We start from the raw sequence: 15,620 nt of genomic DNA, 5'->3' as shown, positions 1-15,620 counted from the left end.
AATCCTTCTTTGGATGAGAGTGAAGCCTCATCTCACACTTCTCACTCTTTAAAAAGACCTGTAGAGAAGGGAAAACTACCTACACAGCCTACAAGAAAGATGGCTAAAAAGACAAAATATTACTCTGCAGAAAAACATAAGCGGCAGGAGAGTGCTGCCTCGGGATCAAAGACCCACTTAAGACTATCAAAAAGGCGCAACCATCGACGACGACACCATCTTCAGGAGATTTCATGGCACAGCAGGACTCGGCAAGATTCCTCCCTCTTTCGTTTATAACCATGGGAGAGAAACCATCTCCAATCCTCCCGAGGCATACCTCCCCATGCAAGGTGTTGCCGTACCCTCCTGAGCATCTCTCGGATGATGACGATGACATTTATTCGCAGGAGGAGGGAATCTTTGGTGCAGCTAGTGGTCCATTGCAACTACATGTAAAATGCCAGGACCTGGATGAGGAGGATAAAGGGCAGGACCAGCCCACCTATTAGTCGACGGCACTCCAACCGGATCCGTCATACCCCGCATTTGAGACGGAGGCTTCCTTTCCAATGTCTAGATCTTTAGTGTCAGACCTCTAGGGTATGTTGAAAGATTATTATCGAAGGTTTCCGTCATCACTGCAAACTGAAAACAGCACCCAGAATGATACAGGCATTAGATGCAATTAGTGTTAATTTAGCCAACAGAATGGACCAAACTGTGGGTCATCGCTATTAGGAGCGCAGATGTTAATGGCAAATAAGTCTCTGTTGCTACATTGAAACAGAGTGAACAGCCATCTGCCATTGTCATCCTGCTTCGAGGCAATAACGATTAGTCCAGAGTTTTTTTTTTAGATTAATGTCAGCACACTTTTTTTTTTTTTAAAGAGATTGCCAGGGAGCAGGATAAATCATTCACCCATCTGTTATGCATAGATGTTGCCTCTTTATAGTGAACACTGGTTTCCCGGAGAAACACAAAGCCACCCCTAGGAGAGTGGCATTAGTCAGACACTTTTTTGTGCATCACAAGGTGGTTAAGCCCTTGGGTGCTGAGAGAAATTACTTTCAATGTGAATATATGAGGATCAGGCTTAACAGTGAGGAACTGTTTGGTGTAGGGTACAGAAGAGGACTACCTAATAGGCGGAACCTTGGGAGTAATAGTCTGTACCACATGGTATGGAAAAAAGTAGGAAGGAAAACATAGAAGGATAACAAAGGGAGGGGATTAACACTGAATAACCAAAACCAATTATTTCCCCCTTCAGGCACAGAGGTAACCCTCAATGAGGCGACGTGCAGTGAGCCAAGCAGTGAGAATCTTGTGCAAGGGAGGGTGAGCCCCTTACACCTAGAAGTGAAGTTATTAGGAGTTGAAAAACAGTTGGTCATATATAGGTAGAGCGAGATAGCAGGATTGTAGGATATTACTGTTACATTGACCAAATAGAGAGGTGAACATGGCAACCTTTAGAGACTATTATTTCACCAGCGGCAGTATTGGAAATGGGCTGGTATGAGGGAGATAGCAGGTTGATCACAATGTAAACAACCGCATTAGGGACCAACCTTTAGGCGAACTACAACACTTAGGTATGAGTTTGACAGATATGTCAACCCAGCAATGGAGTAGCCAACACCATAAAGATTAACTGTTTGTTAAACATAGGCATGCAGATGTAAAAGTGAACAAAACCCTGACCTCCATTGTGAGGAAAGTGCCATTAAGGTAGAGATCACTTGCGGTATTACAACTGCCTTCAACCATTGTGACATAGCCATCACAGACTGGATAGCATGAATGGGTAGCAGCCAACGAGGGGCAAAAGTCTAGCATATGGCACCCGACAACACCTGGACCACTGTGTGCTCCCAAGCCACCGCCACCTGTCGGTAAATTAAGTGGTGGTCCCCCAGGACATCCACACCCAGCATGAGGCAGTGTGGAAGATCTGCATCAGCCCCCCACTCCCTCAAAACGTTCCTCTCCACATTTGGGCCATCTATGTACTATTGTGCTGTGTATTGCAAGCAAAATAGTATAATTGTAGGTCTGGCAATCCCAGTCCCCCTACATCTCAGTGTCTAATTTTAGGCTATCCAATTTAACTCTGCTGTGCTTACCACCCCCCACAAGGGACACCAGGAGACTATTTAGCTTGGTAAATGTGGCTTTTGGAACATTGTACATAGCATTCTGGTAAACATATAGAAACAGGGCAAGAGAACCCTTTTTCTCTTTGCAACACTCCCCATTAGCTTCAGGGGTAGACGAACCCAGAAGCGGATGGTCTCCTCCAGGCCCTCAAACACTGGTGGCCAGTGGTGAGCCGTTAGTATTTTGTGTCTGCCTTTGTGTCTGTTTTTTCCTTTTTCTGCCTCTTTACTGTTTTTTCTCAGTTTTTCGCCTTTTTTCTCTGCTTTTGCCCTATCACACTCTCTCTGTGCTCCCCCTTCGTTATTCCTACCGCTGCGTCCCCTGCAGCCCCGCCCCCTCGCACACCCATTCGTGCTCTGCTTCTGCCTCCCAGCTGCTCCTCCCTCCCACCTCCACTTCTTAATGGCGCCCGCTGCGTGGTCAGGAGAGAGACCCTTGACCTGTTTTTGTGGTCAGGAGAAGCTCCCCACGCCGCGCAGCTCCACCTGACTGCACCCATGTCCTTTTCCCCGTCCTCGTTGCTGCTGCAAGTTCGAGGCCCTCCTCCACCTGCAGGCTCCCGCCTACGCCTCATCCCTGGTGGCTAGTGGTGAGCTGTAAGTATTTTGTGTCTGCCTTTGTGTCTGTTTTTTCCTTTTTCTGCCTTTTTACATTTTTTTCCTCTGTTTTTCACCTTTTTCTCTGCTATTGCCCTTTCACGCTTTCTCTGTGCTCCCCCTTCATTATTCCTGCCGCTGCGTCCCCTGCAGCCCAACCCCCCTTGTGTGCCCATACGCGGTCCACTCCCACCTCCCAGCTGCTCCTCCCTCCCACCTCCCCTTCTTAATGGCGGCAGCGTGCCAAAAGCAAGCCTGTCTGCACCCGTCCGCACCTGGACCACGCCCAGCGCCAGACCCCCTGACCACCACGTTGCCCGATGCTACTATAACGCCAACACTCTCCACGCCCTCAACGCCGGCCGATCAGCCACCTGCTTCCAGGCCTCACCAAAGCTCATCCACGGACCCTTCTCCTGCCTGAGCTGCAGCTTCACCAACCCCCCAGCTGCTGCCCCGTCTGCCAGAGCCAGATGCAACCACCTCAGATGCATCCTTCTCAACACCCGCTCAGTCTCCAAGCAGGCCATCAAACTCTGGGACCTTCTCGACTCATCCTCCCCGGACATCGCCTTCCTGACGGAGACCTGGATGAACCCATCCTCAGCATCCGACATGGCCATAGCCATCCCGGACGGCTAGAAGATCACCAACAGAGACCGCACCAACAGACCGGGAGGAGGGATCGCCATCGTCCACAGGAACACCATCAGAATCTCGACCTACACCGAAGACACCCTCAGCACCGCCGAACACATGCACTTCCAAATCCACATCGATCCCAAGACCACCCTCAGAGGAACCCTCATCTACAGACCCCCGGACCTCGACCACAGTTCAGTGACTCCATCGTCGACGTCGTCAGCACTCAAGCCCTTGCTTCTATAGACTACGTCCTCCTCGGAGAACTGAACTTCCACCTCAAGAACACCAAAGACAGCAACTCCACCGCCCTGCTCGACAACCTTGCCAACGTTGGACTCAAACAGCTCGTCACATCACCCACCCACTCTGCCAGACACACACTCGACCCCATCTTTTCCTCCAGCAGCCACGTCACCTTCAGCCACACCACCGAACTCCACTGGACCTACCACTGCTGCATCCTCTTCACCTTCGAGAAACCCACCACGCACCACCACCCGCAACGGATCCCTCACCGCAGCTGGAACAAAGTCACCAACGACCAGCTGATCTCCGCCCTCGTCCGAGCCCCACCAGCGGACCCTACTGACACCGACAGAGCTGCCCGCAACCACAGGCAATGGATTGACTGCGCCAATGCTCTCGTCCCGATAAATAAACCCTCCTACAACCGCACTGTCAGAAAAGCCACCTGGTTCACCGCCGACCTCAAGACCTCAAAACAGACTTGCCGAAAACTTGAGAAGAAATGGTGCCAAGAACAGACACTGGCCCCCCACACGGCCCTCAAAAACGCCATCCGCAGGCACCACCAGCTCATCCGGACCGCCAAGAGATCCTCCTTCAAGAAACGCATCAACAACAATGCGTACAAAGGCAAAGAGCTCTTCAACATCATGAAGGAACTCTCCAACCCCAGCTCCAGCACCAACGACATCCCACCTTCGCAAGACCTCTGCGACTCCCATGCCACCTTCTTTCACCGCAAGATCGCAGACATCCATGACAGCTTCAACACCAAGACCCCACCAGAAGTCGCCAACACCTCAGACTCACCGCCCCCTACTCACACCATCCTCCTGCTCTCCTGGACCCACGTCAGTGACAATGACACCACCAAAGTCATGAACACCATCCACTCCGGCTCACCATCCGACCCCTGCCCGCACCATATCTTCAACAAAGAGAGCTCCATCATCGCCCCCCAACTCCGGATGATCATCAACAGCTCCTTCGAGACCGCCACCTTCCCGGAAAGCTGGAAGCATGCTGAGATCAATGCCTTACTCAAGAAACCCAAGGCAGACCCAAAGGACCTCAAAAACTACCGGCCCATCTCCCTGCTCCCGTTCCCGGCGAAGGTCATCGAGAAGATCGTCAACAGGCAACTGACCCACCTCCTTGAGGAAAACAACACTCTGGACCCGTCCTAATCAGTTTTTTGCAGCAACCACAACACCGAGACCGCCCTCATTGCCGCCACCGATGACATCAGGACACTGCTGAACAAAGGCAAGACCGCGGCCCTCATCCTCCTGGACCTCTCGGCCGCCTTTGACACCGTCTGCCACCACATTCTACACATACGCCTCCACGACGCAGGGATCTGCAACAAAGCCCTGGGCTGGATCACCTGGAGAGTCCGCCTCCCTCCCTTCCGATCTGAAGCCACCAAGACCATCTGCGACCTACCCCAAGGATCTTCCCTCAGCCCGACCCTCTTCAACGTCTACATGGCACTGCTCGCCAACATCGCCCGATCTCACAACCTCAACACCGTCTCTTAGGCCGATGACACCCAGCTGATCCTCTCCCTCACCAAGGACCCTGGCCACCGCCAAAACCGATCTCCACAAAGGAATGAAGGCCGTCGCCAACTGGATGGAGAACAGTCGCCTAAAACTGAACTCTGACAAGACAGAGGTCCTCATCCTCGGTCCCACACCCTCAGTCTGGGACGACTCCTGGTGGCTGACCACACTGGGAGCCGCACCGACACCCAGCAACCATGCACGCAACCTGGGTTTCATCCTAGACTCATCGCCCTCCATGACCCAACAAGGCAACCCCGTGTCATCCTCCCGCTTCAACACCCTCTGCATGCTCCGCCAGATCTACAGGTGGATCCCCATCGGAAACAGAAGGGCGGTCACCCAGGCCATCGTCAGCAGCAGACTGGACTATGGCAATGCTCTCTACGCGGGAACCGCAGCCAATCTCCAGAAAAGACTGCAACGCCTACAGAATGCCTCCACACGCCTCATCCTCGACATCCCCCGACGCAGCCACATCACAGCCCACCTGAGAGACCTACACTGGCTCCCAGTCAACAAGAGGATCACCTTCAAGTTCCTCACCCACACCCACAAAACACTCCACAACACTAGACCAGCATACCTCAATGAACGACTTACCTTCTACACCCCGAACTGACAGCTCCACTCCGCCGACCTCGCCCTAGCCACCGTTCCGCGCATTCACAGGACAACAACCAACGGCAGATCATTCTCCTACCTCGCCACCAAGACCTGGAACAACCTCCCCATCCACTTACGGCAGACCAAGGACCTGCTGACCTTCAGGAGACACCTCAAGACCTGGCTGTTCGAGCAGTAGCAGCTCCCTGCCCCCCAAGCGCCTTGAGACCCTCGTGGGTGAGTAGCACTCTCTACAAAAGTACTGATTGATTGATCGAAGGACTCTGCCCCTATTGGGCCGATATTGGGCCACCGATATGTTCGCTACCTGAATCCCCAGATAACAAAAGTGGTCCTCCTCTCACTAAAGTTCATTGACTGAAAGCTCAGCAGGTTCTACCCTCGCCAGTGAGGCTATGGGGAACAGCACTGTTTTTCGCTTGTTGACTATGAGAGACAGCACCAAATTCAGACATTATTCTCAGTAACGCCACAACTGACTGTTCATGGTGGGTGACGTAAATTAGAGCATCTTTGGCATGAAGCAAGACAACGTGGGTGATGCTTCCAACCATAACACCGTATTCGGACATGTTACGGTGCCTCTCTTCCCATTCGCACTGCACCTGGCAGGGTCTGACAGGAGCGCCTCCCGAACTAAAGGCTGAGCAGTCACCTCTGCAACAGACCCCCACTCTGCAGTCCGCTGGTTGGTGCCTTCGGGGTCTTCTTAACTCCGACACTGAGCGTGCAATGCCAGAGAAGTTCATCTGTTCAGCATGGGCCGTACGGAGCGCAGGCCACAGATATCATCAGGCAACCGCCTCACCCTGATCACCACTCCGAGGTGCGATGGCTGCCCCCAGCACATCTTCATGTTCCCAATAAAGCCCACCGTAATCACAGCAAGGATGGCAGCCCTAGGATGGCGGTGGTGGTGTCTGCATGCAGATTCTGAAGGATTTTTAGAGGATGGGACGGGAGCTCTGTAGGCTACGTCCTGGCTGCCATCTTCCCAGGCTACACCCTCGCTTTAAATGGAATTTTTATCCTCTCTAATGCAGGCATGTCCCTAGCCACACTGTAATTTACAACAAAAAAACATAAAGCATACATTAATTCAAAAACTAAACAAATCAATCAAACCACCACATTTGGCATGTACTCACCATTTGAAATTAATTGCACAGACTGGTAAACAGCAGCCAAACATATCCACCACTTTCATGGGGAGATCAAGCCCACTTGATGATTTATGCAGGCAGACACCTAAATCTGCTGATCCTGCAATTAGGGAAAAAAAGAAGAAAACTCTATTTCATACATTTGCAACTGGCTTCTGGCATGAAGTAGTTAACGTAAAAGTATTAATTATGAGTCTTTGGGGCAATACAGAGTAAATTGTCAAAGTGGGAGGTACTAAGAACATGGAACCGATTAATTAACAGATACATAGGATTGTGAACTATGTATGAAATATCTCCTATTGCTTGGAAAGTTGTACACCCCCTATAAGGAAATGCTCCTTTTTGGTGGATGACCCCCAAAGCTTTGGACAGATGATGCTAGTTTTTCAACTCTGTGAGTGCACTGAGGCCTGCTAACCATACCTCAGTGCCAGCATTCTCACCGTTTACAAAATGTACATTGAATTACTAACCCCTAATTGGCATACGTTATCTTATTTATTAGTCCCTAATATGGGGTACCTGGCCCTGTAAGTTAAAGTGTTCAATCAGGGCTGCAGCACTAATTGTGCCACCCTAAGTGTGACTTTGTACAAAATGGCTTGGAAGAGTATTTTTTAAACCGCTAGCTCGACTTTGCCATTTAACGCAATGGCAAATCCCACACTTCTCCAAATGATATAAATAAGTATCCTCTAAGGCCTATTGATATACTTCCTAACAGTAAATGCCCCAAACTGTCATTTTTACTATGGAAAGGCTATTAGCCCCATTGGTAGGGTTAGAGTTGCAGGCTGATATCTCAGCCCTGATGACTTCTGAAAGGGACTACTAAAATGGGTAGTTTCAGGTATCAAATTAATTGTGGCATAAACACGACTTGATGCGCAGGTCGAATTTAAAGTCACTTTTAGAAAGTTTACACACTATTGCCCAGTTTTTCCAGTGGCCACTGACAGATGCTGGTCACCAGAAAATCTTATGCCCTTCTGGGGAGGAGTGTAAACGACTCCCAAGTACGGGAACAATAGAGGCTTGCCACAGAGGGAGGTGATACTTCCCCTTCGCAGGAAGCCACACAAGGCTTTGGCCCAAAAGGTGAGCTTCAAAGGAGGAGCCTCCTTTGATGGTAAATGGCAACCACAGTCAACAGGGGCTGCTTCTTTGTTCAGGTAGATGGGCCGGCAGCGGGAACAGAAAGGGGAAACCAGTTGCCAAACAGATTTTCTTTCATGGATGGGTAGCCTACAGGTAGCCACACTTCTTGAGTGGGCCACCAAGCTCCTCAAAGAGAGAGAAGGGTTCATGCATCTTGTAAGTGGGCAGAATGGTGCACTCTGGGATAGCTAAGTTGCCACAAATAGTCGAAAGTCATCAAAAGGCAGGAGGGAACCTGGTAGTCCACTGACTAGTGCCTGCATCATACCCCACGGACACTTTCTGGGCATAGACATGACACCACTGGTATCCTGAACCTAATATCACATCTGTGCTGGAGAAAGGACCAAAGAAGGACTGCCCTGCTGACCCCTCAACCCGACAAGAGACGCTGGACCAACCACTGGACTGCACCAGTTACTCTTTAGGCTAGCAAATAGAGGAGTGTGCCTGTGGTGCCTGGTTCATGGAAAAATCACTCCAGAGTCCCTGACAGAAAATGTGAACTTAAAGAATACGTCAGCTAACTCCCTGTTCCAGCACCCGGGCTATAAAACCTGAAGTGGTCCATTCTGGCCAGTTGGTAGCTACTTCCATTGAATCGTCGCAAACATCCAATCCAAGAAGTCCACTCCTTAGTGCTCAAACGTTGCACCATAGGGAACACTAGCTCTAATCAAAGGAAACCACTGGACCTGCTGTGAGCAGAGACTAGTAGCCAAGTTGTAACTGGGCTTCTGCTGGATCAAACAGGACTTTGAGGGTCATAGACTTCTGTGTCCGAACTCACCCCACTTCAACCATGGTCCGAGGAATAACCCTAGGAAGTTACCCATCGACCACACAACATCCAGAGCATCTTTCAGCATCAAGACCACTCCTCTGAAGTCTATGATGGTCCTTGTATTAAGAGGGAAACTGGACTTGAAACTGCTTTGGTGACCAGGTAACTGTCCAGACACTCCTTATTTGCCCTCTTGACCATCTCAATATGGGAACTGGTCATCCAGACCAGGCTAGAGTAGTCAAACACAACTCTTTAAAACTTTTCAAAAGTTTTCAAACTGAATGGTTACCAATGCTTATTTGCGCTTTGGGCTAAACAACTGAGATTTATGTTTTACTTAAAAATCTTTATCTTCATAATTCTCCTATGGATTTTGCTTATCTTGGTGTCTAATAATTCATAAAATTATAATCTATTTTTATAAACTGGTGTAGGATTTCTTTTGTGTTGTGAGACTTTCTTATTCTGTTGTTTGGTGTGTCTAAATGCTTTACAATGGTTCCTTTGTTTAAGCCTTGCTGGTTGAAGCCATGGCTACCCAGGGTTGAGCTAAAGGTTTTAAAAAAGAGCCTGACCAGATCCAAGATGGTTTCATGAGTGCATTACATGGTGAGGTTTCACAACCACACCATATGATACATCTCAATCCCCCATGCACTTTATGCTTTTCAGGTATGTAGCTTTCTCTCCTAGTGAGCCTGATGTCAGCAAGCCCACTGGAGGTGACCTGCAATTCAGTTTTTAGTTCCTCCAGCAGACCACAATGGAATGGAGTGTTGGATTGTGGTATATGCAAAGCCTACAACAGCCCACAGGAGAGGATGGCTACAGCTGACCACACGCTTTGAAAAGAACAGCTGGTGGCAGCTAAGTTTGTACTGCACACGCATATGCCTTTTACCATACTCCCCTCGGGGAAAGTCTATTGACCACACAGTGGGACATACACAAAGCCCACAAAACAAAGTCCCTTCATTTTTGTACTCCGTTTGTGTGGGCCTTGGTTTATGTTACATAACTGGTGTTGATGTATTGTGTTGATACTATCCTCTGTGAGGTTACCCTTCAGGTTGACTTTGTTCTGAGAGTTCGGACAACCTGCATGTTGCTTCCCCTAACACAGTCGTTCATCCAGTCCACGGTGAGGAATCAACAGCCACATACTGCCAGTCCTGGAGAAGTGAGTGAAACAAATCACTAACCGGAAATGAAATGTTTGGCTACCTGACAAGCCTAGTACCCAGTGCTCTATATTGTCTTGCATCTGTTCAGGATATCCAGACTGATCCAATGTATACATCTGTAGCAATGTTTAGCCTTCCCTCTTGTTTTTGCTTGGTAACCGTTCAGAACGTCTACAATGTGCCTCTGCAATACACATCCTTCTGACCAGCTAGGGCTTTCCTTCTCTCAGGAGACGAAATGGCCAGGAATACCTGGTTAACTGGAAATATGGATTTTGAACTGGGCACACCGTCACTGGCCCTGGCTTCCCCTACAGTTAACAACTTTACCACACCTACTGACTCTTAAGGGGCATTATCTTGTATCAGTATTTCCTTCTGAAGAAGCTCTGTACAAACAGCTGTGAAAGGTTTCTGACCACACCAGGAGTTAAAAGTTAATGTTCTCACTAAGGCTGTAATCAGTTACAGGGCACTGTAGACATCAAGCTTCATTGTCCTCTCTGGAAGATGAGCCTCATGTTGCAGCACAAGACCATCAGGTCTGCCAAGAAGTCAGTAGAACTATCCTAATTTTGAGATCAAACAAACTAAGGCCAGGATGGAGGGTGGCTCAGGGAAGTTCAATCGGCCAGAAAATGCCAAGACCTGCAATCCACCGGGCATGCGACAAATTAATGAAAATGTTGTCAACTTTGGACTGAGAAAATACTGGGACCATCTAAGGTCTGCTCCCATTGGTGAGCTTGGAATACCCTTGATCCCCATAACCTTGTAGGATCCTCTACCACCCTCTTGTGAGTCCAACTGGAACACAGTGGTATGCCCCTTTCACACCTTGGGTGTGTTCTGCATTCGGCCTCTCTGATTCTAGAAGAGTCAGAACCATCATTATACCACATGTATGTCTGGAGAAAGATTGGTTTATAGTTCAGCTAGATCCAAACCTTAAACTGATTATCTTGTTCAATTTCAGGCGACAGTCTGCTGGGTCAGTGGGCATACCAAGGTAGATATAACCTCTGCTGGAACACTTACACCATTGTCGCCATTTATGAGATACATGCCCCTACATTTTGGTGCACCAAGGAGCCCATGATGGGTTCCACTCCAACCTTCGAGATTAGAGAATCCTAAACATTGCTTCTAAAGTAACTGGGACAGTGACACATAACTGTCTCTTCTGTACAGCACCAGTGCACTTGAAGGTTGTGTACAATTGCTGCAAAACAGGCTCATACCCATTGGGTTATGCACAGAGAGGTGCAGGGTTAACAACAAACAGGCTCAGACATAAGGTGCACTGAAGCAACCCAGTGACTGAACTGTTATTAATAGTTCTGACACAATCCTCAGAATTACCAAATAGCAGAATGCTAAACAGTAGAAGGCCCTCACTCATCACAAAAAGTGTTTAATGTAATAATATTATTGGTACAATTTCTAACACTTGCAAATAAGGTTTTCTATTTTCTCTACATTTTTCAGGGGTTACAGACTGAGTCCAGAACTTATGTGCATTTTCAGAGTGCTTAATTTTAACTACCCTTCTCTAACTAAATGTAAATAAAGAACTATAGACCTTACAGTAATAGCTTTCCTGGGCACTGATTTCATTGCATGTGATTAATGTGGCTTTTTGTATTGGAGTCATAAACCCTCTACCTGCAGGAGTAAGCTTTGACTGCTCAAAGATAGATGGCAATTCATATGCCCTATTCCTCTGGCTGTTATTGTCGAGGGGCACCACATACATTTAAACACCTCAAAACTTTTGGGTCATATTTCTGCCCAAGAAAGAGGTGTAAATAAAAAAAAAGTAGTTGTTCTTGTCTCTACGAATGTATGTTTATGCGTAGTCATGGCCAGTTTGTATTTCCAGAGTGCTGTACTGTTCCTCCATAGTGGTACAGGTATCCTCTGCCAATTCTATGTCAGGACCGGAGGCTCCTATTATGCTATCTCTCTTTACTGAATTAAAACAGCAGCCAATCAAATAACTCCAAACAAAAAAACTACACATCCCATGATGCTATTAGTCAAGTGTCACATGCACCAATCACTGCACATGACCTTAGTCCAAATAAAGGCCGACCCCCAACGTCATATCCTCTTTCTTTGCTGCTTCGCAGCAGATAAGTGTATTTTCCTTTCCTCTACATATATTTGCTTGTTTTGTATGTTTAATGTGCATAGTTTCATGTAGACGCTTAGCAACGCGATTCCGCTCGCTAGTCTTGCCAATTTCAGGTTATTTTGCCAATATCAATGCCCTTATTTATTTAATTAAGTGGAGCGGGAGTCTATAAGCGCGTCCAGTCCCATTTCTATTTTTGGCACGACAGGTTTCGTGCGCACGTGATTTCACGAGCCGATCATTCCTTGTCCTGTGTTTTAGGAGATTGGCTTGTGATTTCAAGCGCGGTATGCTCCAGAAACTGGTTGCCTTTCTATATTTTTATATTTGTACTCCCTGACGCCCAGCTTTTTGACTGTTGGGTTGTAAAATTAAAATAGGCATTGCCTAGAGTGTACTTGCAGGTTGCTCCCTCCACATCTTATTGAGCCTCACAAATTTGGTGCATGCAAGGGTTTTTTACATCCCCCCTTATTAAATTATTTTTTCTGCCTAGGTTCTTAAAATGGCTCAATGGAATGAGCAAGATGCAGGATATTATCCTGACGATTCTAACAACCAGTTAGAGGTTAATCTGGTTAAAGCATTGGACTCAAGGGTTAAGTAGTCCGTTAATTATGCCCTAGCAAGAGCGTTAAGACCCTTCTCGGGTCAGCTTTTTGAGTATGCTCAGTCACAGGGATGGTTGTCAAATCAACCCTCATCTTTACCCGAAGGGGAAAAACCTAAGGCAAAGAATAAATCTACGAACAAATCCAAGAATCTTGAAAGTTCTGATGCCCCTGCTGGGGATTTTCATGCCGATATTTTCGAGAAACTCCCCAAGAAAAGAGTGGCGGAGCATAATTATAGTACTAAAGATACTTCTCCTTCCTCTTCGGATAAGAGCTCTTCAAACAGTGACTCTGATAATTCTAACACTCCTGGCCCTAGTAAAAAGTCAAGAAAACAACCCCCTACTTCTAAGTTTTTGGACTTCGACCCTTCTGAAATTGTTCACCCTAGATCTTCGAATTGGCTTCCGTCAGATGACGTAGTTCAATATCTTCATGCTAATCTGAGACGGGGGTTTGATAAAGAGGTGCGCTCTCGGTTGAGAGCAAAATGCCCAATACCAGACTTAGATAATAAAATTTCGGATACTCCATAAATTGATCCTACAATGGTGACCTTCATGAAAAAGTTTGGAAAGGATCCTAAAAAAGGTCTAGACAGATCCTGGCGTTTGTGTCAGGACAAGCTTTTAGATTTAACAGGCCCTCTCGAAAAAAAATTGGAAATGGCCATTTTGGCTAAAGAGTCAGGTACCCCGGTAGACACTGAAGTTCTAATGGAATGGGCTCAAAGAGCTGTTTGTCAGCTGGGTAACACCAATTGCGCTATTTCGACAGAACGGAGGAAATCTGTGCTTATGAGAATTGGCCCTAAATTAGTGGATTTAGCTTCTTCCGAACCTGGTCCAGCAGCAGAAGGTTTGCTTTTTGGTTCCTCATTCATCAAAGAATTGGCAACATTCTGTTCCACCTTCTCTTCTTTGGATAAGGCGCAGATGTCCCTTAAAAAAGTCTTTAAAAAAGGCCTTTTTGTCAGGGCCGGTCGTTTTGGTGGATGAATGCCCGGCCGTGGATCCTTTTCCAGTCCCCAAAACTACTATCCTAGAGGACGCGGTAATTGGTACAGAGAACAATCCGGCTCTACATTCTATCCCACCCGTCCCAGAGGGGGTAGACCCAGATTACGCAGAGGACATCGCAGGGGCCAGCAAGGAGCAATCCAAGAAGCTGCCTATACAGGTAAACATTATTTCCCATTCACAAGTTATTCTTGGAGGAAGAGTAGGTCTGTTTTTGGAAAACTGGAAAAAGATCTCAGGGGATCCCTGGATCCTTCAGACGTTCTCAGGTTTTCATCTGGAGTTTATCAGTACTGCAATCCAACTTTCTCCACCAGCTCAAATGTATTTTTCCCTCACATATCAGAGTTTTATAGATGAAGAAGTTTAGGCGTTATTAAACAAAGATGAAAATTCTACTGCAAGTCCCTCAGGGTTTTGCAATCCCATTTTTGTGGTAGGCAAGAAAGGTGGGGGGTCATCGAATGGTCTTGAATCTAAAAGATTTCAACTCTTGGATTGTTTACAGACATTTCAAGATGGAAGGGATATACATGTTGAGCGATATTCTATTAGAAGGAGACTGGATGGTCTGCCTAGACCTAAAGGATGCTTACTTATCGATACTGGTATTTCCCCCTCACAGGAGATTCCTTCAGTTTCTTTGGAAGGGCCATTGCCTAGAATTCAAAGCCCTGCCGTTCGGCCTGTCCTCAGCACCATGGTGTTTCACAAAACTGCTGAGACCAGTGGTAGAGTGCTTGAAAACCAAAGGTGTAAGTTTGATCATTTATTTGGACGGCATCTTACTGATGGCGCAGGATCCATGTTCTCTTCAGATTAACTTAAATTGGACAATCAGTCTGTTACGGGATTTAGGTTTTCTGAACAATGTGCAGAAGTCGTTCTTGAATCCGACTCAAGTGATGGAGTTCTTGGGTTTCAAGATAGACTCAGTCCTGTCTCAGTTGATTCTTCCCTCGTTAAAGATTCGCAATATCAAGAGGGAATTGAGATCAGCCTTAACCAGCCCAACCATCTCCTTGAGGAACATTGCCAGAATAGTGGGTCTATTGGCCTCATCTATTCAAGCGATCTTTCCAGGCCGCCTGCACTACCGTGCTCTATAGAGGTTGAAAATCAGACACCTACGTCAGGGTCTGAGCTATTCGGAATTGATTCCGCTAACCTCAGAAGTCAAGGAGGAGATTCATTGGTGGCTTCAGCACATTGAAGCCTGGAATGGCAGAGCCATCTTTGGATCGCACCCGGAAGTAGTGATAGAATCTGACGCCAGTCAGTGGGGATGGGAAACTTGCTGCGGTTCCATTGTGACCGGAGGTCGTTGGTCTCAGATGGAACAAAGCCTGTATATCAATTGCCTGGAACACCTAGCAGGGCCTTTGCTATAAGGACCCTTTCTCACCTAAAGTCAGAATGTTGCATTATTTTGAGAATGGACAACATTTTATCAGTCCAGTATTTCAACAAGCTAGGGGGAACGAAGTCCAGGATTCTAGCAGAGATTGCCAAGGAGTTCTGGCAATATTGCTTGAACCAGCGACTAGTTGTGATGGCAGAATACCTTCCGGGAGTCCAGAACACTATTGCAGACTGGAACTCCAGGTACTTGACAGATCCCAGTGACTGGAAATTGGATCCATTCGTCTTTCAACAGATAGTCAAGGAGTGGGGTCCTTGCGAGGTGGATCTTTTTGCGTCTCGGCTCAATGCCCAGATTCCGAAATTCTT

The 15,620-nt window shown here is 47.5% G+C and overlaps 1 protein-coding gene across 3 annotated transcripts in view; it reads right to left on the bottom strand.

The window, feature by feature from the left end:
- The window catches only part of ALG1 (ALG1 chitobiosyldiphosphodolichol beta-mannosyltransferase), a 425,029-nt gene that overhangs the window by 100,068 nt on the left and 309,341 nt on the right, over positions 1–15,620 (bottom strand). For all 3 annotated transcript variants that reach the window (XM_069210576.1, XM_069210579.1, XM_069210577.1), the window contains exon 11: positions 6,973–7,087. In XM_069210576.1, coding sequence (XP_069066677.1) covers positions 6,973–7,087 — 115 coding nt within the window. The remainder of the gene's footprint in view (positions 1–6,972; positions 7,088–15,620) is intronic.

The sequence above is a fragment of the Pleurodeles waltl genome, chromosome 10, assembly GCF_031143425.1.
Source record: "Pleurodeles waltl isolate 20211129_DDA chromosome 10, aPleWal1.hap1.20221129, whole genome shotgun sequence".
Classification (NCBI taxonomy): Eukaryota; Metazoa; Chordata; class Amphibia; order Caudata; family Salamandridae; genus Pleurodeles; species Pleurodeles waltl.
Note: the sequence above shows the minus strand (reverse complement) of the source record. Positions and strands in the feature narration are given on the sequence as shown.